Source organism: Cherax quadricarinatus, chromosome 25 (assembly GCF_038502225.1).
Source record: "Cherax quadricarinatus isolate ZL_2023a chromosome 25, ASM3850222v1, whole genome shotgun sequence".
Taxonomy (NCBI): Eukaryota; Metazoa; Arthropoda; class Malacostraca; order Decapoda; family Parastacidae; genus Cherax; species Cherax quadricarinatus.
Genome location: NC_091316.1, coordinates 26441655 through 26467849, shown reverse-complemented (window position 1 = coordinate 26467849; position 26195 = coordinate 26441655). Strand labels below are relative to the sequence as shown.

Here is a 26195-nt window from a genome sequence, read left to right as displayed (position 1 = left end):
TCAATAAACACCACCTGTATCAATAAAGTTCACCTGTATCAATAAACACCACCTGTATCAATAAACATCACCTGTATCAATAAACATCACCTGTATCAATAAACATCACCTGTATCAATAAATACCACCTGTATCAATAAACATCACCTGTATCAATAAACATCACCTGTATCAATAAACATCACCTGTATCAATAAACATCACCTGTATCAATAAACATCACCTGTATCAATAAATACCACCTGTATCAATAAACACCATCTGTATCAAGACACCACCTGTATCAATAAACATCACCTTTATCAATAAACATCACCTGTATCAATAAACATCACCTGTATCAAGACACCACCTGTATCAATAAATACCACCTGTATCATTAAACACCACCTGTATCAATAAATACCACCTGTATCAATAAACACCACCTGTATCAATAAACACCACCTGTATCAATAAACACCACCTGTATCATTAAACACCACCTGTATCAATAAACACCACCTGTATCAATAAACACCACCTGTATCAATAAACACCACCTGTATCAATAAACACCACCTGTATCAATAAACACCATCTGTATCAATAAACACCACCTGTATCAATAAACACCACCTGTATCAATAAAGATCACCTGTATCAATAAACACCACCTGTATCATTAAACACCACCTGTATCAATAAACACCACCTGTATCATTAAACACCACCTGTATCAATAAACACCACCTGTATCAATAAACACCACCTGTATCAATAAACACCACCTGTATCAATAAACACCACCTATATCATTAAACACCACCTGTATCAATAAACACCACCTGTATCAATAAACACCACCTGTATCAATAAACACCACCTGTATCATTAAACACCACCTGTATCAATAAACACCACCTGTATCAATAAACACCACCTGTATCAATAAACACCACCTGTATCAATAAACACCACCTGTATCAATAAACACCATCTGTATCAATAAACACCACCTGTATCAATAAACACCACCTGTATCAATAAACACCACCTGTATCAATAAACACCATCTGTATCAATAAACGCCATCTGTATCAATAAACACCACCTGTATCAATAAACACCACCTGTATAAATAAACGCCACCTGTATCAATCAACACCACCTGTATCAATAAACGCCATCTGTATCAATCAACACCACCTGTATCAATAAACGCCACCTGTATCAATCAACACCACCTGTATCAATAAACGCCATCTGTATCAATAAACACCATCTGTATCAATAAACACCACCTGTATCAATAAACACCACCTGTATCAATAAACACCACCTGTATCAATAAACACCACCTGTATCAATAAACGCCATCTGTATCAATAAACACCACCTGTATCAATAAACACCACCTGTATCAATAAACGCCATCTGTATCAATAAACACCACCTGTATCAATAAACACCACCTGTATCAATAAACGCCACCTGTATCAATCAACACCACCTGTATCAATAAATACCTCCCACTCCAGAACAACAGATATCAATACCAACAAACAAAGCCACCCCCTAAATTCCATCAACATAACAACATTTACCTGTGCAAACATACAGGAACTAAACCCATCACTAAACAACAAAATACCTTACCTCAAGGGACTCCTCACGGAATCAAATGCAGTGTTTGTGGCTTTCACAGAGACCCACATAAAGGATCATTTCGACAACAAAATATGGATATCAGGTTGTTACTTAGTCTTATGCCACAGATTACACAGGCAACAAAGGGGCGTTGGGTTGTATGTCACAGAGTCACTCATTTATTCAGAACTACTAAACACCTCAAATAATATAGTTGAAGTACTGGCAATAAAGATCGAAAACCAAAACCTTGTCATTGTGGTTGTGTACAAGCCTCCAGGTGCAACTTCCCAGCAATTCCAGTAACAGGTTTTGAAAATTAACCACTATCTGGAAAACCTCCCAGCTCTGTCCCAAGTATCTAACTACTAGGATTTTTGAACTTGGAACACCTAAAATGGAGGAGTATAGCAAACAATGTTTTAGCACAGATCACCCCGAGAGGCAGCTCAGATGAAAATTTACACAAATACAAGCTATTAAATTAAATCTCTGTGCCAAATTCTTCTTAAACCAGCAAGTAATAGAGATTACAAACCTAGAAAATACGCTGCAGCTGATCGTCGTTAACAATGACGATCTGATACGCAATATAACCGTATCAAAGACAATACACTCAAATCACAACATAATAGAGGTACAGACATGTATGCTTAGGGCTCCTGACCAGCAAAATGTGATCAGTTATGAGGATGCATTCACAAAATTCAACTTCAATGACAAAAATATACATTGGAAACACATTAACTATGTCCTAAGTGGAAAGATATCCTAAACAACACGGATCCGAACCTTTGCCTAGAAAAAGTGATCTCTGTGGCTCTTGAGGTCTGCTCAAGGAACATTCCATTAAGAAAAACAAACAGAAGATATAAGCTAGAGAGAGATGCTCCCTATACAGGCAGAGGCGAAGAATCACAGAGCTGCAAAGCGGGGGAAGGGGGCAGTATATCCGAAATACAAAGGGAGGCACTGGTCAGAGAAATAGCAAACATCAAACTTAAGCTTAGGGAAGAACTTAAAGCCATAAAGGAAATTGAAAGAAACCCAAAATACTTCTTTTCGTATGCAAAATCTAAGGCGAAAAGAACATCCAGTGTTGGACCCCTGTTTGACGAAATGGAATCTACGCAGATGACAGCATAGAAATGAGTGAAATACTGAAGCCGTTAACCACACTAAGTGTCGACAATCTAAATGATTTTTCTACGATTAAGACTAAAAATTTGGCAATTTCAAGTCTGATATTATCCTAACACCACAAGACTTCGAAAAGGCAATTAACGACATGCCCATGCACTCTGCCCGAGGCCTGGACTCGTGGAACTCCATGTGCATCAAGAACTGCCTTCAGCATTCTATGGAGAGGGAGGATGAACACAAGGGTCATCCCACAGTCACCTAAAACAAAAGACATAGCCCCACTCTACCAAGGTGGCAGTAAAGCAATTGCAAAGAACTATACACCGACCGCGCTAACATCCCGTATCATAAAAAATCTTTGAAAGGGTTCTAAGAAGCAAGATCGCTAACCACCTAGATACCCATCAATTACACACCCAAGGACATGGCGGGTTTAGAACAGGTCGCTCCTGCCTGCCTCAGCTACTGGACCAATAGGACAAGGTCCTGGATGCTTTAGGGGATATGCAAAATGCAGATGTAGCATACTCAAACTTTGCAAAAGCTTTCAACGAGTGTGACCGCTGTGTAATAGTGTACAAAATGCGTGATGAAAAGGAACAACAGGAAAAACTGGAAGATGGATCTATAACTTCCTAAAAAATAAAACACAAAGAGTAATAGTAAATAGAGTAAAGTCTGAGGCGGCTACAATGAAAAGGTTTGTTCCACAAGACATAGTACTCACTCCTATCCTGTTCTATATCCTCATATCTGACATAGACAGAGATGTAAGCCATAGCTCCGTGTCTTCCTTTGAGGATGACACCTGAATTGCCATGACAGTGTCCTCCATCGAAGACTCCGCAAGACTCAAAGTGGAAATCAACCAAATCTTTAAATGGACTGCAGAAAATAATATGAAGTTCAATGAAGAGAAATTTCAACTCTCAGTTAAAATTGTATCAGGGAATATAACAAATTCTAACCACACATTAGAGCGAAAAACTAATGTGAAGGACCTGGAGGGATAATGTCCGAGGATCTCATCTTCAAAGACCACAAAAATCTATTTACATCAACTGCTAGGAAAATGATAAGATGGATTATGATAACCTTCAAAACAAGGGACACTTGCTCTCTCTATTAGGCTGGAATATTACTGTACACTAAGTGCCTCCTTCAAGGCAGGCGAAATTTCTGACCTGGAGAATGTACAGAGACCTTTCACGGCACACATTAGTATGATAAAGCACCAAAATTACTGGGAACGGTTGAATTTCCTTCATTTGCATTCCTTGGTATGCAGGCGATTACATGATAATATACACTTTGAAAATCCTAGAGGGATTAGTAAAAAATTTGCACACGAAAATCACTCCCTGTGAAAATAAAAGACTCTGCAGGAGATGCAACATTCCCCCGATGAAAAGCAGGGGCGCCACGAGTACACTGAGAGAAAACACACTAAGTATCCGGGACCCAGAACTATTCAAATGCCTCCCAGCATACATAAGGGGGATTTCCAATAGACCCCTGGTTGTCTTCAAGAAGGCGCTGAACAGGCACCTAAAGTCCATACCTCACCAGCCGGGATGTGGTTCGTACGTCAGTTTACGTGCCGCTAGCAGTAACACCCTGGTTGATCAGGCCCTGATCCACCGCGAGGGTTGGTCATAGACCAGATTGCGAGGGCGATGACCCCTGAAACCTTCTCCAGGTATACCCCGGGTATCAATAAACACAACCACTATGAGTAAACATCACCACTCTCAAACATCACCACTCTCAATAAACATCACCACTCTCAATAAACATCACCACTCTCAATAAACATCACCACTCTCAGTAAACATCACCACTCTCAGTAAACATCACCACTCTCAGTAAACATCACCACTCTCAATAAACATCACCACTCTCAATAAACATCACCACTCTCAGTAAACATCACCACTCTCAATAAACATCACCACTCTCAGTAAACATCACCACTCTCAATAAACATCACCACTCTCAATAAATATACCCACTCTCAATAAACATCACCACTCTCAATAAACATCACCACTCTCAGTAAACATCACCACTCTCAATAAACATCACCACTCTCAGTAAACATCACCACTCTCAGTAAACATCACCACTCTCAATAAACATACCCACTCTCAATAAACATCACCACTCTCAGTAAACATCACCACTCTCAATAAACATCACCACTCTCAGTAAACATCACCACTCTCAGTAAACATCACCACTCTCAATAAATATACCCACTCTCAATAAACATCACCACTCTCAATAAACATCACCACTCTCAGTAAACATCACCACTCTCAATAAACATCACCACTCTCAATAAACATCACCACTCTCAATAAACATCACCACTCTCAATAAACATCACCACTCTCAATAAACATCACCACTCTCAGTAAACATCACCACTCTCAATAAACATCACCACTCTCAATAAACATCACCACTCTCAGTAAACATACCCACTCTCAATAAACATCACCACTCTCAATAAACATCACCACTCTCAATAAACATCACCACTCTCAGTAAACATCACCACTCTCAATAAACATCACCACTCTCAATAAACATCACCACTCTCAGTAAACATCACCACTCTCAATAAACATCACCACTCTCAATAAACATCACCACTCTCAATAAACATACCCACTCTCAATAAACATCACCACTCTCAATAAACATCACCACTCTCAATAAACATCACCACTCTCAATAAACATCACCACTCTCAATAAACATCACCACTCTCAATAAACATCACCACTCTCAATAAACATCACCACTCTCAATAAACATCACCACTCTCAATAAACATCACCACTCTCAGTAAACATCACCACTCTCAATAAACATCACCACTCTCAATAAACATCACCACTCTCAGTAAACATCACCACTCTCAATAAACATCACCACTCTCAGTAAACATCACCACTCTCAATAAACATCACCACTCTCAGTAAACATCACCACTCTCAATAAACATCACCATTCTCAATAATCATCACGACTCTCAGTAAACATCATCACTATCAATAAACATCACTCTCAATAAACATCACCACTCTCAATAAACATCACCACTCTCAATAAACATCACCACTCTCAATAAACATCACTCTCAATAAACGTCACCACTATCAATAAACATCACTCTCAATAAACATCACCACTATCAATAAACATCACTCTCAATAAACATCACCACTCTCAATAAACGTCACCACTCTCAATAAACATCACCACTCTCAATAAACATCACTCTCAATAAACGTCACCACTATCAATAAACATCACTCTCAATAAACATCACCACTATCAATAAACATCACTCTCAATAAACATCACCACTCTCAATAAACGTCACAACTCTCAGTAAACATCACCACTCAATAAACATTACCGCTATCAATAAACATCACCACTATCAATAAACATCACTCTCAATAAACATCACAACTCTCAATAAACATTACCGCTATCAATAAACATCACCACTATCAATAAACATCATTCTCAATAAACATTACTCTCAATAAACATCACCACTCTCAATAAACATGAACAGTATCAATAAACATCACTCTCAATAAACATTACTCTCAATAAACATCACCACTCTCAATAAACATGACCACTATCAATAAACATCAATCTCAATAAACATCACTCTCAATAAACATTACTCTCAATAAACATTACTCTCAATAAACATGACCACTATCAATAAACATCAATCTCAATAAACATCACTCTCAATAAACATCACTCTCAATAAACATCACCACTATCAATAAACATCACCACTATCAACAAACATCACTCTCAATAAACATCACTCTCAATAAACATCTCCGCTATCAATAAACATCACCACTATCAATAACGTCACCACTATCAATAAACATCAATCTCAATAAACATCACCACTCTCAATAAACATCACCACTCTCAATAAACATCACCACTCTCAATAAACATCACCACTCTCAGTAAACATCACCACTCTCAGTAAACATCACCACTCTCAATAAACATCACCACTCTCAATAAACATCACCACTCTCAGTAAACATCACCACTCTCAATAAACATCACCACTCTCAATAAACATCACCACTCTCAGTAAACATCACCACTCTCAATAAACATCACCACTCTCAATAAACATCACCACTCTCAGTAAACATCACCACTCTCAATAAACATCACCACTCTCAATAAACATACCCACTCTCAATAAACATCACCACTCTCAATAAACATCACCACTCTCAATAAACATCACCACTCTCAATAAACATCACCACTCTCAGTAAACATCACCACTCTCAATAAACATCACCACTCTCAATAAACATCACCACTCTCAGTAAACATCACCACTCTCAATAAACATCACCACTCTCAGTAAACATCACCACTCTCAATAAACATACCCACTCTCAGTAAACATCACCACTCTCAATAAACATCACCACTCTCAATAAACATCACCACTCTCAGTAAACATCACCACTCTCAATAAACATCACCACTCTCAATAAACATCACCACTCTCAGTAAACATCACCACTCTCAATAAACATCACCACTCTCAATAAACATCACCACTCTCTTTAAACATCACCACTCTCAATAAACATCACCACTCTCAATAAACATACCCACTCTCAATAAACATCACCACTCTCAATAAACATCACCACTCTCAGTAAACATCACCACTCTCAATAAACATCACCACTCTCAATAAACATCACAACTCTCAGTAAACATCACCACTCTCAATAAACATCACCACTCTCAATAAACATCACCACTCTCAGTAAACATCACCACTCTCAATATACATCACCACTCTCAATAAACATCACCACTCTCAGTAAACATCACCACTCTCAATAAACATCACCACTCTCAATAAACATCACCACTCTCAGTAAACATCACCACTCTCAATAAACATCACCACTCTCAATAAACATCACCACTCTCAGTAAACATCACCACTCTCAATAAACATCACCACTCTCAATAAACATACCCACTCTCACTAAACATCACCACTCTCAATAAACATCACCACTCTCAATAAACATCACCACTCTCAATAAACATCACCACTCTCAATAAACATCACCACTCTCAGTAAACATCACCACTCTCAATAAACATCACCACTCTCAATAAACATCACCACTCTCAGTAAACATCACCACTCTCAATAAACATCACCACTCTCAGTAAACATCACCACTCTCAATAAACATCACCACTCTCAGTAAACATCACCACTCTCAATAAACATCACCATTCTCAATAAACATCACGACTCTCAGTAAACATCATCACTATCAATAAACATCACTCTCAATAAACATCACCACTCTCAATAAACATCACCACTCTCAATAAACATCACCACTCTCAATAAACATCACTCTCAATAAACGTCACCACTATCAATAAACATCACTCTCAATAAACATCACCACTCTCAATAAACGTCACAACTCTCAGTAAACATCACCACTCAATAAACATTACCGCTATCAATAAACATCACCACTATCAATAAACATCACTCTCAATAAACATCACAACTCTCAATAAACATTACCGCTATCAATAAACATCACCACTATCAATAAACATCATTCTCAATAAACATTACTCTCAATAAACATCACCACTCTCAATAAACATGAACACTATCAATAAACATCACTCTCAATAAACATTACTCTCAATAAACATTACCACTCTCAATAAACATGACCACTATCAATAAACATCACTCTCAATAAACATCACTCTCAATAAACATTACTCTCAATAAACATCACCACTCTCAATAAACATGACCACTATCAATAAACATCAATCTCAATAAACATCACTCTCAATAAACATCACTCTCAATAAACATCACTCTCAATAAACATCACTCTCAATAAACATCACTCTCAATAAACATCACCACTATCAACAAACATCACTCTCAATAAACATCACTCTCAATAAACATCTCCGCTATCAATAAACATCACCACTATCAATAACGTCACCACTATCAATAAACATCAATCTCAATAAACATCACTCTCAATAAACATCACTCTCAATAAACATTACCACCATCAATAAACATCACTCTCAATAAACATTACCACCATCAATAAACATCACCACTCTCAATAAACATCACCACTTTCAATAAACATCACTCTCAATAAGCATCACTCTCAATAAACATCACTCTCAATAAACATCACCACTATCAATAAACGTCACCACTCTCAATAAACATCACTCTCAGTAAACATCACTCTCAATAAACATCACTATCAATAAACATCACTCTCAATAAACATCACTCTCAATAAACATCACTCTCAATAAACATCACTCTCAATAAGCATCACTCTCAATAAACATAACTCTCAATAAACATCACCACTATCAATAAACGTCACCACTCTCAATAAACATCACTCTCAATAAACATCACTCTCAATAAACATCACTCTCAATAAACATCACTCTCAATAAACATCACTCTCAATAAACATCACTCTCAATAAACATCACCACTATCAATAAACGTCACCACTCTCAATAAACATCACTCTCAATAAACATCACTCTCAATAAACATCACTCTCAATAAACATCACTCTCAATAAACATCACTCTCAATAAACATCACTCTCAATAAACATCACTCTCAATAAACATCACTCTCAATAAACATCACTCTCAATAAACATTAACTCTCTCAATAAACATCACCACTATCAATAAACATCACCACTATCAATAAACATCACCACTATCAATAAACATCACCACTCTCAATAAGCATCACTCTCAATAAACATCACCACTCTCAATAAGCATCACTCTCAATAAACATCACTCTCAATAAACATCACTATCAATAAACGTCACCACTCTCAATAAACATCACTCTCAATAAACATCACTCTCAATAAACATCACTCTCAATAAACATCACTCTCAATAAACATCACTCTCAATAAACATCACTCTCAATAAACATGCTCTCTTATAAAGTATGTTTTTTCAGTCCGGTTTATAAAAGTTTAACAATTCTCATCCCAGCATAAGCAAACCCAGGAAAGACACATGTTGAAGGTAAGTTGTTATTGTTACAATGTTCCGTACAGTGAAGTGCTTCCTAACTTGATCAAGCTCTACACAAACCTCTGCTGCATGTCTTTCCTCCTCTATTTCAAAAGTACAACAGTTAAATCACCCCAAAATTGGTGCTACTAACATTTGTTTTTTCAAGGAGTTGACTGGAGACAGCACTGAAGGCAACACTCTGCTTCACGTAGTCAGGGCTCATCCAGAAGCTCGTCTGTAACATAATGAGAGTGTTGTATCATCCAGAAGCTCGTCTGTAACATAATGAGAGTGTTGTATCATCCAGTAGCTCGTCTGTAACATATTGAGAGTGTTGTATCATCCAGTAGCTCGTCTGTAACATAATGAGAGTGTTGTATCATCCAGAAGCTCGTCTGTAACATAATGAGAGTGTTGTATCATCCAGTAGCTCGTCTGTAACATAATGAGAGTGTTGTATCATCCAGAAGCTCGTCTGTAACATAATGAGAGTGTTGTATCATCCAGAAGCTCGTCTGAAACATAATGAGAGTGTTGTATCATCCAGAAGCTCGTCTGTAACATAATGAGATTGTTGTAACATCCAGAAGCTCATCTGTAACATAATGAGAGTGTTGTATCATCCAGAAGCTCGTCTGTAACATAATGAGTGTGTTGTATCATCCAGAAGCTCGTCTGTAACATAATGAGAGTGTTGTAACATCCAGAAGCTCGTCTGTAACATAATGAGAGTGTTGTAACATCCAGAAGCTCATCTGTAACATAATGAGAGTGTTGTAACATCCAGAAGCTCATCTGTAACATAATGAGAGTGTTGTATCATCCAGAAGCTCGTCTGTAACATAATGAGAGTGTTGTATCATCCAGAAGCTCGTCTGTAACATAATGAGAGTGTTGTATCATCCAGAAGCTCGTCTGTAACATAATGAGAGTGTTGTATCATCCAGAAGCTCGTCTGTAACATAATGAGAGTGTTGTATCATCCAGAAGCTCGTCTGTAACATAATGAGAGTGTTGTATCATCCAGAAGCTCGTCTGTAACATAATGAGAGTGTTGTAACATCCAGAAGCTCGTCTGTAACATAATGAGAGTGTTGTAACATCCAGAAGCTCGTCTGTAACATAATGAGAGTGTTGTAACATCCAGAAGCTCATCTGTAACATAATGAGAGTGTTGTAACATCCAGAAGCTCATCTGTAACATAATGAGAGTGTTGTAACATCCAGAAGCTCATCTGTAACATAATGAGAGTGTTGTAACATCCAGAAGCTCATCTGTAACATAATGAGAGTGTTGTAACATCCAGAAGCTCGTCTGTAACATAATGAGTGTGTTGTATCATCCAGAAGCTCGTCTGTAACATAATGAGAGTGTTGTATCATCCAGAAGCTCGTCTGTAACATAATGAGAGTGTTGTATCATCCAGAAGCTCGTCTGTAACATAATGAGTGTGTTGTATCATCCAGAAGCTCGTCTGTAACATAATGAGAGTGTTGTATCATCCAGAAGCTCGTCTGTAACATAATGTGAGTGTTACAAAAAACGCGATATCTAATAATGATAGAGATCTCCAGTGAATACTAGAAAGGTCTGCCCCTCTAGCATCCAGCCTGTTACTGGGTTTTTGTAACAATAGTCTATATCCTGGTCCAGTTATCCATTAGAATTTAGTAGTAAGATTCACTAGTGCTTGAGGATTACAACTGGTAGGCTACTAACTAAAGAAATTAATATTTAAGAAGTTTATTAATAAAGATAAAGTTGTCTAGGTGGACAATATCAAAGTAAATCAAAGTAATCAATTTAATATAATATAGGATGTAAATTCCTACACTTCTCATATACAGTATTATTGTGCTGAAGACACACATATCTTTATGGCTTTTAAGTACCGTCTGGTACATTGTCGGCATTTAAGAACATAATACTAATATATACAAGTGAGTATGTGTGTATGTGTGTTAGTGCTCTAAGTAGTTCGCTTGTCTCAAGACTCGACTCGACTTAACCAGTGACTAAGAGTCCTCACATAAACTAACTTCTTGACCAACCTGGCAATCAGAACAGCTTGCTTGAACAGAAAGACGACCGATTCGCCGAACAGCAATATAACAAGCAGCAGCAACACAGAATCAGGAACAAGGAGATAATATAACGACACTAAGTAGGGACCATCTGCAGATCCTCCACAAAAGTCACAAAACTCCCATACTACTGAATCTAAGTTCATTATTATTATAATCAAAAAGAAACGCTAAACCACAAGGGCTATACAGCGGAATCTAAGTTCAGCATTAGAAAATCCCCGAATGTGACGGTGCACAGATACCAGTACAAATTAGGTCAGAAGCTACAGCTCAGGACCTGAGTTTCTCAGAGTGCCAGTGTGATTCAACCTCAGTAAAACGTCGAAAATCACTAAGTCTAGGTTATGCTCTGTGAACAGTGTTACACAGAACTAACAACAAGAGAGAGCGACAGAGATGATGTTCCAACAAGGGAGAGCTGGAGAGGGAGGTGTTGTTGGAATCATCGTCAAACAGAGAGAGAGGGCTAGAGAAGGCAAGGCAGTCCTTCACCCAGGTGAGGTGTGATCACCCCACCCTGAACACGTGACTCTCCGTGGGCTGCTGCTGCCCAGCACCCCTCAAGGGAGGTTCTTTGGTGCTGGTGAGGGGCTCTTGATCTAAGGAATTGGATCTGTGCTCCAGTTCCCTGAATTGAACCTGAATGCCTCCCATCCCCCCCACAAGCGCTGTATAAACCTACGGGTTTAGCGCTCACTCATGATTATAAAAACATTAATGCTGCCCAGAAACTACAGAGAAGACGGCAGTGAAACAAGCGGAGTGGTAGTTACAGTAGTTAGACAATGCGGCAGCTACTTAACACTCGAACTATGAACACTGAATAATATATAAATGTTACATCCTACCTAATAATATAACAAAGTCAAATAATAATATAAAGCAATATATTTACGATTTAGCTAATACCAGGCAGTTAATCAGTCTGCTCCAACAAATAAGATGCCTTTGCCAAAACTCCCAGAATTATGTTTATCTGTATTTAATCCTGGAGAAAATTGGGAGGAGTTTTGGTCAATTTTTAAAGCAGCTGTGCATGACAGGAGTGACCTAGCCTGTGTAACTAAATTATTTTACCTCAAAGGACAGGTAAGAGGAGATGCTCACATACTCATACAAGCCTTTCCCAATGTAGATGACTCTTACAAGGAAGAAGTTAACTTGTTGAAAGTCACTTATGGTAATATAGAACAAAGTAGGTTGGATCTAGTGAATATCATTGTTAATTTAAAATCTCCAGATCACACTTACAAAGGTTTACAGCAGTTTAGAGTTAAACTGGAGAGCACTCTCAAAACTTTAAGTAATAAATATAATCCGAAGGAATCAGACTGGTTATTGAGTGCTATAGTACAGAATAAATTAAGCTGTGAAACACTTGAATGACTCTCGAACAAGTATCACAAGGGTTATTTTGGTCTGGAGGAAATAAGACTAGGTCTACAAGAATTAATTGTTCAGTTGCAGACCAGCCAACCAACTCATTTTAAAGATGCAACACATAATAACTCTGAGGTATCTGTCAAGTTTCACAAAGGGAAAAATTATCCTAATGTTAAAAATCAAAATTCATTTCCTAAAAAGAGTTGCATATGTGCATATCAAGCAGCAGGAATTAGAAATAATGATTCTCCACAGGGTAAGAAGAATAAGTACCCTCCTAAGGGTAGCCCAGTTAGTAAGAAACCAGTCAAAGAAAAGAGAGATTTTCTTTTCTGTAAGGGTACTCATTTTTCTAAGAATTGCAATGCATACAATTCATGGAATGATAAAGTTGAAAGATTGGAAGAACTTGACAGATGTATCAGATGTCTAGGTAATCACAATGTAAAGGATTATCATGCCAAATTAAACAACTGTTATCAATGTCACAAAGGAAGACACCATATAGTCATGTGTAAAGATCTATATGATAATGTTGATAATAATGATAATGTTGACAATCCTGACACAACAGTGACTAATGTAAAAATTGCTGCTAATGTTAATAATGATGGTTTTGCTGAAGTAGCCTTACCTGTGTTACAGGTAAAAATTGATGATAAAAGGCATAAATCAAAAAATGTAACTGCATTATTGGACCAGGGATCCCAGCGTACTTTCATAAAACGTAAATATCTTGATGGTATGAAAGTACAGATGGGAGATCCCACAACTTTAAAATTATCTGGTTTTCTCTCGGATAAAAGGGCTCAATTGTATGACACTGTTTATGTAACTGTCAGTTTGGGCAATGAGAAGAAACGTGTTAATGCAGTAATTGTAGATAGACTTCCAGAGAAAATATCTACAGTAGGGCTTAGTAAAGCTACAGAAAGACTTTCACATAATGTAAATTTAGCACCTTCTGGTGTAAGTGATAATTCTGTAGGCCCAATAAATATTTTGATAGGTAGTGACTATTATGCCTCCTTTGTAAAGGGTATGGTAAAGAAATGTGGTGTCACCCTTTTGCTGGAGGCCATGTAATGTATGGTAGGATTCCTCGTAATAATAATTCATGACTAGAGGAAACTACAAATACCATAACTGTGTGTCTTACTCATGAAGTCGTACCCCAGTATAATTCTTCCATAGAGGATGGTGTTGAGCCAGTGCATAAATTGTGGGAATTAGACAGCATTGGAATAAATGTAAATGAAGAAAGTCCAGACGATTCTTTTACTCAGGAACAATACCTGAGAGATGTAAAATTTGAATCTGGATAATACTGGGTGCGACATCCGTGGAGACTGAACCAACCAGAATTGCCCACTAATTACAGAATGGCATATGGACAGTTAAAGGCTCAGCTCCACGAACTGAGTAAGACACCAGAATTGTTAACTGCCTATAATGATATAATTGCTGAGCAATTGCTTAATAAATTTATAGAAGAGGTACCTCCTGAGCAAGCCAAAATTTATGGTCACTATTTGCCACATCACGGAGTGAAGAAGGATTCTAAGACCACTCCTCTGAGGATTGTGTTTAATTGTAGTGCCAGGAGTAACAAAAATGTACCTAAATTTCAGGGTGAAGAATTATGCCTTTACGGCTAACATATGTAAAGTTTCCTAAGAGTGGGTTTACAAGAGGCTGACCGGGATTGTGCACGCTTCTTATGGCCTGAGAATCCTAGTGACCCACTTAGCCCTCTGAAAACCTTTCGCTTTAGGAGCGTATTATTTGGTGCTACATCCAGTCTGCTCCTACTTCAAGCGACGATAAATGCACACCTTAAATGTATGGGAAGTCCACTGAGTAAAGTAATGAGCAAATAATTTTATGTGGACAATTTCCTGAGTGTGACGTGAACTGAAGAGGAACTGTTAATGACTTATGGAGAGGCTAATAAAATAATGCAAGGTGCAAATATGCCTCTGATGGATTGGAATAGTAATTCGTCCAAATTAAAGGACAAAATAAGTAAAGATTACCCTGGAGATGAAGTGCCAAAATGTAGTAATGTATTGGGATTAACTTGGGATACTGAGAGAGATTTGTTAATGTTAAAACCTAATAATTACAGTATGCCCAATAAATTAACTAAGAGAGTCTTGCTTGCTGAAGTTTCCAAATGTTTTGATCCACTAGGTTTAGTGTCACCCCTTACTATAAGAGGGAAATTATTAATAGAGGAAGCATGAAAACTTAAATGTGCTTGGGATGAAATTCTACCTGAGGAATTCATTAACAGGTGGGATGAATTAATTGGTGATTATGAAAAAATTTCAATGTTGGAGTTCCCACGCCAGGTGGCCAATCCAAATGGGAAAAATGTACTCCACATTTTTTGTGATGCTTCAAAATTGGCATATGGAGCAGTTGCTTATCTTCAATGTAATAGTGTTATTTCTCTTATGTCTAAGGCTAAAGTGTCTCCAATTAAATCACATACCTTACCTCAGTTGGAATTAACAGCCATTTATGTAGGTGTCAAATTAGCTAATTATATAAGAAATAAGTTGCATGAGATAAATATTAGTGACACTGTAATTTGGTCTGATAATGAGGTATCCTTACATTGGATTCTTAATGGAAACAGTAAAATTGTGTACATACAAAACAGAGTCGCTGAAATTAATCAGATGCAAGAGAAGTATAACAGTTTGGGTCAGCATATGTTAACATTTAATCATATACCTGGGGAGGAGAATCCAGCTGATTTCTTGTCTCGAGGTTTACTTTATGCTAAATTTGTAAATGCTGTATCATGGTTTAAAGGACCGAGCTGGTTGGTAAATAAAGCTAATTGGCCTGTACAAAAGGCATATATTGCTCCTGTTGAAATTACTGTGACCACCGCTCCAATACTTTGTCCTTCCTTAGCCATTGATATAAATAGGTATTCTTCTTTACCCAAACTAATCAATGTAACTAAGTTGGTGTTTAAATTTCTAAACAAGATGAATATCTCATATAAGTTTTCACATCCTCTTGAATATTGGATAAAGAGGGTACAAGAAGAAATCTATGGCAATGAGATTAAATTGATGATGGAAAGAAAAATTGTGAAAGGTTCCATAACAGAGAAATTGGGGCTGCATTTAGAGAACAATGTAATTAGGTGCAGAGGTAGGTTACAAAATGCTGAATTGGGTGATTATACTAAACACCCTATCTTACTGCCCAAAACTCATCATCTAACAAATTTAATTGTTTTAAATGCCCATAAAAATGTAATGCATGGTGGGGTACAAGATACCTTTAATTGTATTAGGGAAACTTTCTGGATTCCACAAGGACGGCAAAGTGTAAAAAGGGTGAATTAAATCTTGTGTAATATGTTGCCATGTGGATGCCAGATCCTATATGTACGCAGGTCCTCCACCATTGCCAAATGAGCAATTTGAGTCGTTTAGCAACGAACTCCGCCCGGCCGCAGTGTGGAAAATACTGTATATATTTTCCAGAAATACAGTTTATGTAAATTGATGGTCTATATTGTATTTAATAAAAATTATGTTATAAAAAATGGGAAGTTCTGTGCCTGCGCAGAGGGGACTCGCCATTGTTGTTTGAATTGGACAAGAAACGTTAGTGAATAATCGGAAGAATTTTCATCGCTCGATATCGGGAGATATCAGACGACTGGACAAGACAGCTCCAGGAACCTCAGATAAGCTATCTAAATTTGTGTTATAATTCTGGCCAGCATTATCTTCATAAATTTGGTTAGAATGAGATTTTTGAGTATGATACACATTAATCTCCAGTCAAATTAGTGAGTGATATTAAGATATATTCTCCTTCTGTTATATAAATGTGTTTAAGTAATATTAATTTTAATATACAGTCCACCAATTTTTATATTTACCAGAATTCCTGGTGTGTATGTACATTTCATTTGTAATTATAGGTCTAGAGCAACTTGTGGTTATGACAGTTGTAGGTATCGAAGGGGGACATTTTTGTGACCTAGGTGTCCCAAATTCCGACTTGTCTAAGTAACTTTGATAAATAATAATTATCTGTGTTACCATTTACTGGTATATACATTATGAGTTACATCCAGATAAATGTAATTTTCCACACACAATGTGAGTGTTGCATCATCCATGTTGTATCATCCAGAAGCTCGTCTATAACATATTGTGAGTGTTGTATCATCCAGAAGCTCATCTGTAACATAATGAGTGTTGTATCATCCATAAGCTCGTCTGAAACACAATAAGTGTTGTATCATCCAGAAGCTCGTCTGTAACATAATAAGTGTTGTATCATCCAGAAGCTCGTCTGTAACATAATGAGTGTTGTATCATCCAGAAGCTCGTCTGTAACATAATAAGTGTTGTATCATCCAGAAGCTCGTCTGTAACATAATGAGTGTTGTATCATCCAGAAGCTCGTCTGTAACATAATGAGTGTTGTATCATCCAGAAGCTCGTCTGTAACATAATGAGTGTTGTATCATCCAGAAGCTCGTCTGTAACATAATGAGTGTTGTATCATCCAGAAGCTCGTCTGTAACATAATGAGTGTTGTATCATCCAGAAGCTCGTCTGTAACATAATGAGTGTTGTATCATCCAGAAGCTCGTCTGTAACATAATGAGTGTTGTATCATCCAGAAGCTCGTCTGTAACATAATGAGTGTTGTATCATCCAGAAGCTCGTCTGTAACATAATGAGTGTTGTATTATCCAGAAGCTCGTCTGTAACATAATGTGAGTTTTGTGTCATCCAAAAATTCGTCTTTAACATAACAAGGCATCAGCAGCTGCCATTATGGGTGCTACAATGCTAAATTTATAGTAAATTCCAAACAATGACTTCTGTAGCACCACTCATATCAGTGTGGAAGTTAAAAACGTACTGCCTCTCTAACAGTGTTTGAGGTGAGGGAGTACACTCAGTACGGGAGGTGAACAGGAATACTACACGTACATATAACCTTGCTGAGACAGGAGAGATGAGAGAGATAAGAGGGAGAGTTGAAGGTCACAGAGACACAACGCAAAGTACATCCTCAGACATTTACTGACCTCTCTTATTTACCACCAGCCATATATTGGCCCCTTCGATAATCCCATCAACCCTTAGGGGTCGATATTGATCACTTTGGGAAACCCTGTATTACATCGTCTTTACATCTCTACTGCATCTGGTGCTGCCTCTGTACTGGACTGAAGCAGCCTACTGTGTAGGTGAAACGTTTAGGAATAAAGATTCCTAACTGTTGCATATGACATGTCTTATCAACTTGCCAGTACTGAAGACCAGTACCATATATGAGTGTTGCATCATCCAGAAGCTCAGTCGTGGCATATCATGAGTGTTGCATCATCCAGAAGCTCAGTCGTGGCATATCATGAGTGTTGCATCATCCAGAAGCTCAGTCGTGGCATATCATGAGAGTGTTGCATCACCCAAAAGCTCATGTTTAACATCAGAGGTATAACAATGTTGATTGAGAATGACAAACCATCGTTTATGAGTAAGGTTTGACTAACATGGCGTTTTCTGTAAAAGTCACTGGGTGTGATAAAGTAATAAAGTGGAAACTTATTACAGTGTTATGCTATACGTAGATATGTCGATAGTTTACATACATATTTAGTGTGTCATAATTAGGAGGTACTTGTCCTTCCTCCCATGGGAGACTTAAGTCTCGAGACACTCCCCAGATAGGGAGCCAAGGCCGGGTCACCACTACTTGGAAAAGACCCGGGCCGGGAGAATACCGGTGAATAAAAAAAAAAAAAAAGTAATACAGTAATGAGGTCAACTGACGTGAAACTACAGCCAGTTTATTAATTACCTGACTCACTGTTCTCATCATTTGCTCTGAATAGCCTGAGGACTGAATGCAACGCTCATGCTAATATTAGAACAGAAAAAAATATGCATAAATTACTGGCAAGCGGATTAGTGACTGTTGTGGATTCTTATATAAGCCTCTGGAAGCATGATAAATGCGAAGCCTTCCCTTAACTCGCAAATTAAGAGGAAAACGTTGTTAGAAAATAATTTGCAAACAAGTTTGAACTCAGAGAATACAATAAAGAACTAGCCGGTCCACTGACCATCATAAAGAATTTCTTCAAGTAAAACATGTCTCTGGAGAAAGTTTCAAGACTAGAAAACAAGACTAAAGCTAAGCTATAAGTATCTGTAACAGATCAGTACTGTATGGAGATGTCAAGCACATGAAATGTAAAGTGTGTGATCATAGATTGGGGTCACACTAGGACTACATTTTAGAATGTCCAAACATTCAACCTGTAGAAAAAAATTGCGATGCTTCAAAATTGGCATATGGAGCAGTTGCTTATATTCAGTATAATGAAACTATTTATCTTGTTGTGGGAAATTACCTGAAGGAGGATTGGAGGGTATTACCTGAATTTTTACCTGCAAGTCATTTGGGTGAGGTAAGTGGGACTTAGTGACAGTAGGTCGCCAAACTGTCACTCCCTCCATGCCGAACTCCCACAAAAAAAGCTAGACCTAACATTAAATTAATAATTACAATGTTAAACATTAATATCAATAATGATATATTATAAATTAATGTGGACTGTATATGATTTTAGGATCTGACTGTTAGAAATGGTTAATGGGAATATTTTTAGAGACTAGGGAAGGTTTTCTCCGAACCATATCATTAGAAAAATCAAATTTACACACATTAATTTTCCATTTGTCACAGGAAGACACTTAATGCTGATGGAACACACCCTATTGCTACCAATACAGCTTGAATTTACAATGGCCAATGCAAAAACTACTGTACATTATGGGTAAGCATAACTTAGCTAAGGAGTGTTGCTGGGAAGGATTGGAGTCCTCTGTTTTCTGTCCTTGTTGCCGAATTGAAAGGGTTATCCACACTGTTTATCCCAATTCTTCAGCAGGAACGTGTCAGCAATTTATAAATTATAGATTGAGGCCGATATACACCAACTGACCTTCGACTATGCCTGCTTACATTGCACAGCTCAAACCAGTGTTCACACATTAAATTCATTATGGTTCTCTCTGCATCCCTCTGCCACTGTTCTACATCCCCTGTTACTCGAAATTTCTAGAAAGAGTCAAATCAGCATCACATTTTATAACACAATTATTGTATTATTCAGTTTTACACATGCTGAATTTAGGAAAATCCTAAATTTTCCACACTGGGGCTGGGGAATGGTAGTTGATAAATGACTTATATTGCATCTTCCTCTATGAGACGATTCCAGGAAACTCTAACTTGAGTGGCTGTTCACCTAGTAGACCTTATTACTATTTCTTCCTCTTGAATTCCTTGATCGGCGCTATCTTCAACTTCCCTCGTGTCACTTTCCCTTAGATTATCATTTACAGTTAGTTGAACACCATTTAATTCCGTGGAAATTAATTTATTAATGGTGTGCAAACTTTCCTGACCTGGACAGACCTTGACATTCCTGACAACACCTTGTGTGCCTGGGTACAATGTTAATACCTTCCCCAGAGGCCACAATGTTCGATGCTGCTCAGTATCAATACAATGTCACCTGGTTGAATGTTCTGTCGACCTACTGCCTCTGACGCACCATAAAAGTGTTCACGTAGTGTAAGAAGATACTTATTTTGCCACACAATGGACCAATGATTAATTACCGTATCATCTTAAATTTATTACTTAACAATTCTACATTATTATAATTATCTCTATAGATAGGTGCAGCTTCCAGTTTTAGTCTACATGTTAAATGAGAAAGTGTTAACATATCTACATCTGGAGTATCACTAATGTATGAGAGGGGACGATTATTTATACGATTATCCATCTTCACTAATACAGTACGGAATTCATCCAAAGTCATTCTTTTCCTGTGTAGCACCTTCCCTAGACCCCTTTTTACTGTACTTATCATTGTTTCATAAAACCAAGGAGCTCTGGGAGTAATAAATTTCCAGGCACATCCACGCTTGGTTAACAGAGATGGTACATTATTATTCTCCTTTAATTCCATCAAATATTGAGCACCCACTACAAAAGTAGTGGAATTATCTAAAATCATCAATCTTGGACAGGATCTCCTAGCTGCAAATTTCCAAAAAGCTGTTAAAACAGTTCTGCGGCCAAGTCCTGAGCAAGTTCTAAATGAACTGCTCTAGTAGCAGTGCAAGCAAATAAACATACACTTTCAAGGCAACACCATCTGAATTACCTATTAAAATAATTGGACCACAGTAGTCCCCTATAGAGTGTAACTGTATGCATGGAGGAATGCATATTAGTGGCCTCGAGGGAGACGGGAGCTGTAGTGGGGAAACAAGTATAGTCAAGGACAAGATAAAACCAATATTACAAACTAGTAATACCACAGGAAATGGCTAACAAGGGGACTCCACTAGCAATAGTGAGGATATATTACCAGAAACAACTGGTGAGAGCTTCATTGTCAGTATTAGTGAGGATAGGAATGAGACAGGTAAACATGCACCAACAGGGAATACAGTCACAAAAATCCAAGGCAAACGGAAACCAAGCCTGTGCACATACTATGCACTTGGTATCTGCAGGCATGGGAAATCTGGAAAAACAGATGGGACGTGCAACTTTGACCACCCTAGAAAATGCCGTGCCCATATGACAACAGGAAAATGCAAACTCCTTTCCTGTAAGCTTTTTTTTTCAGTACAGGAAAGACTGTGCTATAACTTACATTGCCAGGCACACCATCTAAAGGGGACAAAAATATACAAAACATACAGGCCTTGGAAAAGCCTGGGTCGCCACAGCCACTTAACAGGGAGAGGTTTTTTAGTGCCAGGAAGGAAAAGAAATTGGCAGGAAATGGCAGAAATCGTACACCAAATCCAGTCATTTATGGAGTGGAATCACAGTCGATGGCCTCCACTCCAAACCAAGAGATACAGATACTAATGCCGGAAAAAAAGTCTCCCCTAGTACCACCAATGCCACCAATCTGATGTCATTCTTCTTTGCAAATATACAGGGTCTAAAGCCAGCAACGAACAACAAAATACCTTTCATCCGTGGACTACTTGCAGAGGCAAATGCAATGTTCGTGGCTTTCACAGAGACCCACATAAAGGATCACTTGGACAACGAAATATGGATCCCAGGTTACAACCTATACAGATGAGACAAAGTGAACAGGCAAAAGGGAGGGGGTAGGTAGTTGGCCTGTATATCGCAGAGTCACTTATTTGCACAGAACTGCTAAATGCCTCAAATGATGTAGTTGATGTTTTAGCGGTAAAGATCGAGAACCAAAATCTAGTCATTGTGGTAGTCTACAAGCCTCCGGATGCAACGTCCCAACAATTCCAGGAACAGCTGTTGAAAATTGATCACTGTCTGGAAAATCTTCCAGCTCCTGCCCCCAACATCTTGCTCATGAGGAATTTCAACTTAAGGCACCTAAAATGGAGGAATATGGCAAATAATGTTGTTGTAGTGATAACACCAGGAGGCAACTCGGAAGAGAACACACACACACAAACGAGCTTTTAAATCTCTGCGCAAAATTCAATTTAAACCAGCAAATAATAGAGCCTACTAGACCGGAGAATACACTGGACCTCATCTTCACTAACAATGATGATTTGATACGAAATATCACCATATCAAAAACAACATACTCGGATCACAACATAACCGAGGTTCAGACATGTATGCGCGGAGCCCCACACCGACATAACGAGATTAATCACGAGGGAGCATTCACCAAATTCAACTTCAATAACAAGAACATAAAGTGGGACAAAGTAAACCAAGTCCTAAATGATATAAGCTGGAAAGATAGATTAAGCAACACAGACCCCAACTTATGCCTAGAACAAATTAACTGTGGCACTCGATGTATGCTCAAGGCATGTTCCTTTAAGAAAAAGGAGGAGTAGATGTAAAATAGAAAGAGACAGGCGCTCCCTTTACAGGCGTCGGAAAAGAATAACAGAGCGGCTAAAAGAGGCCACTATATCTGCAATGAGTAGGGAGACACTGGTCAGAGAAATAGCAAACATCGAACTTAAGCTAAAGGAATCTTATAGGAGTCAGGAATCGCGGGAAGAACTAAAAGCCATAAATGAAATCGAAAGAAACCCAAAGTACTTATTTTCTTATGCCAAATCAAATTCGAGAACAACATCCAGTATTGGACCCCTACTTAAACAAGATGGGTCCTACACAGATGACAGCAAGGAAATGAGTGAGCTAGTCAAGTCCCAATATGATTCAGTTTTTAGCAAGTCGCTAACCAGACTGAGAGTCGAAGATCTAAATTAATTTTTTATGAGAGCCTCAGAATTTGTTAAACACAAGCCTATCTGATGTTATCCTGACGCCAAATGACTTCGAACAGGCGATAAATGACAGGCCCATGCACTCTGCCCATGGCCAGACTCATGGAACTCCGTGTTCATCAAGAACTGCAAGAAACCCCTATCACGTGCTTTTAACATCCTATGGAGAGGGAGCATGGACATTGGGGTCGTCCCACAGTTACTAAAAACAACAGACATAGCCCCATTCCACAAAGGGGGCAGTAAAGTAATAGCAAAGAACTACAGACCGATAGCGCTAACATCCAATATCATAAAAATCTTTGAAAGGGTCCTGAGAAGCAAGATAGCCACACATCTAGATACCCATCAGTTACACAACCCAGGGCAACATGGGTTTAGAGAGGGCGCTCCTGTCTGTCCCAACTACTGGATCACTACGACAAAGTCCTAGATACACTAGAAGACAAAAAGAATGCAGATGTAATATACACAGACTTTGCAAAAGCCATCGACAAGTGTGACCATGGCGTAATAGAGCACAAAATGCGTGCTAAAGGAATAACAGGAAAAGTTGGTAGATGGATCTATAATTTCCTCACAAATAGAACTCAAAGAGTAGTAGTCACCAGAGTAAAGTCTGAGGCGGCTACGGTGAAAAGCTCTGTTCTGCAAGGCACAGTACTCTCTCCCATCTTGTTCCTCATCCTCATATCTGACATAGACAAGGATGTAAGCCACAGCCTTTGCAGATGACACCCGAATCTGCATGACAGTGTCTTCCATTGCAGACACTGTAAGGCCCCAGGCGGACATCAACCAAATCTTTCAGTGGGCTGCAGAAAATAATATGAAGTTCAACAATGAGAAATTTCAATTACTCCGATATGGTAAACATGAGGAAATTAAAACTTCATCAGAGTATAAAACAAATTCCAGCCACACAATAGAGCGAGAAACTAACGTCAAAGACCTGGGAGTGATCATGTCGGAGGATCTCACCTTCAAGGACCATAACAATGTATCAATCGCACCTGCTAGAAAAATGACAGGATGGATAATGAGAACCTTCAAAACTAGGGATGCCAAGCCCATGATGACACTCTTCAGGTCGCTTGTTCTATCTAGGCTGGAATATTGCTGCACACTAACAGCACCTTTCAAGGCAGGTGAAATTGCTGACCTAGAAAATGTACAGAGAATCTTCACGGCGCGCATAGCGGAGATAAAACACCTCAGTTACTGGGAGCTCTTGAAGTTCCTGAACCTGTACTCCCTGGAATGCAGGCGGGAGAGATACATGATTATATACACCTGGAAAATCCTAGAGGGACTAGTACCGAACTTGCACATGAAAATCACTCACAACGAAAGCAAAAGACTCGGCAGACGATGCAACATCCCCTCAATGAAAAGCAGAAGTGTCTCTAGCACGTTAAGAGACAACACAATAAGTGTCAGGGGCCCAAGACTGTTCAACTGCCTCCCAGCATACATAAGAGGGATTACCAATAGACCCCTGGCTGTCTTCAAGCTGGCACTGGACAAGCACCTAAAGTCGGTACTTGATCATCTGGGCTGTGGCTCGTGCGTTGGATTGCGTGCAGCCAGCAGTAACAGCCTGGTTGATCAGGCCCTGATCCACCATGAGGTCTGGTCACAGACCGGGCCGCGGGGGCGTTGAGCCCCGGAACTCTCTCCAGGTAAACACCTGTTACATCAAATGGTTTTAACAACTGTGAACGTTCCCTTGGTAACGTTGGAGGAGCTGGCTACACGAAGGTTCTGGCATCCACACGGCGACATATTATACAACATTTAACACACTTTTTAAGACTTTGTCATCCTTATGGAATCCAGACAGTTTCCCTAATACAATTTAAAGTATCTTGTTCCCCACCATGCTTTACATTTTTATGGGTATTTAAAACAATCAAAGTTGGCAGATGATGGGTTTAGGGCAGTAAGACAGCGGGTTTAGCATATTCACCCAGTACAACATTTTGTAACCTATCTCTGCACATAATTATATCATCATCTAAATACAAATTTTCCTTTTAGCAACAATTTAATTGCATCTCCATTCGCTTCTTCTTGTACTTTCTGAGTCCATTATTTCAGAGGATGTGGAAAATTATAAGAAATATTCATTTTGTTCATAAATTTAAAAACTAACAATGTTACATTAATAGTTTGGGTAAGGAAGAATACCTGTTAATATCAGTTTCAGAAGGTGCAATATGTGTATTTTATAATGGCCAATTAACTTTATCTACCAACTAACTCGGTCCCCTGAACCATGATACAGTAAACACAAATTTATCATAAGTCAAGCCTTGTGACAAGAAATCAGCTGGATTCTCATCGCCAGGTGTATGATTCAATGTTAATAAATGTTGACTCAAACTCTTCTGTTTCCCTTGCATTTGATTAATTTCAGTGACT

The 26195-nt window shown here is 38.4% G+C and overlaps 1 protein-coding gene across 1 annotated transcript in view; it reads right to left on the bottom strand.

Moving 5' to 3' along the window:
• LOC128689926 (protein Star-like) overlaps positions 1-26195 on the bottom strand; it is a 215690-nt gene that overhangs the window by 29204 nt on the left and 160291 nt on the right. Inside the window, exon 5 of the mRNA XM_070088720.1 lies at positions 10103-10186. Coding sequence (XP_069944821.1) covers positions 10103-10186 — 84 coding nt within the window. The remainder of the gene's footprint in view (positions 1-10102; positions 10187-26195) is intronic.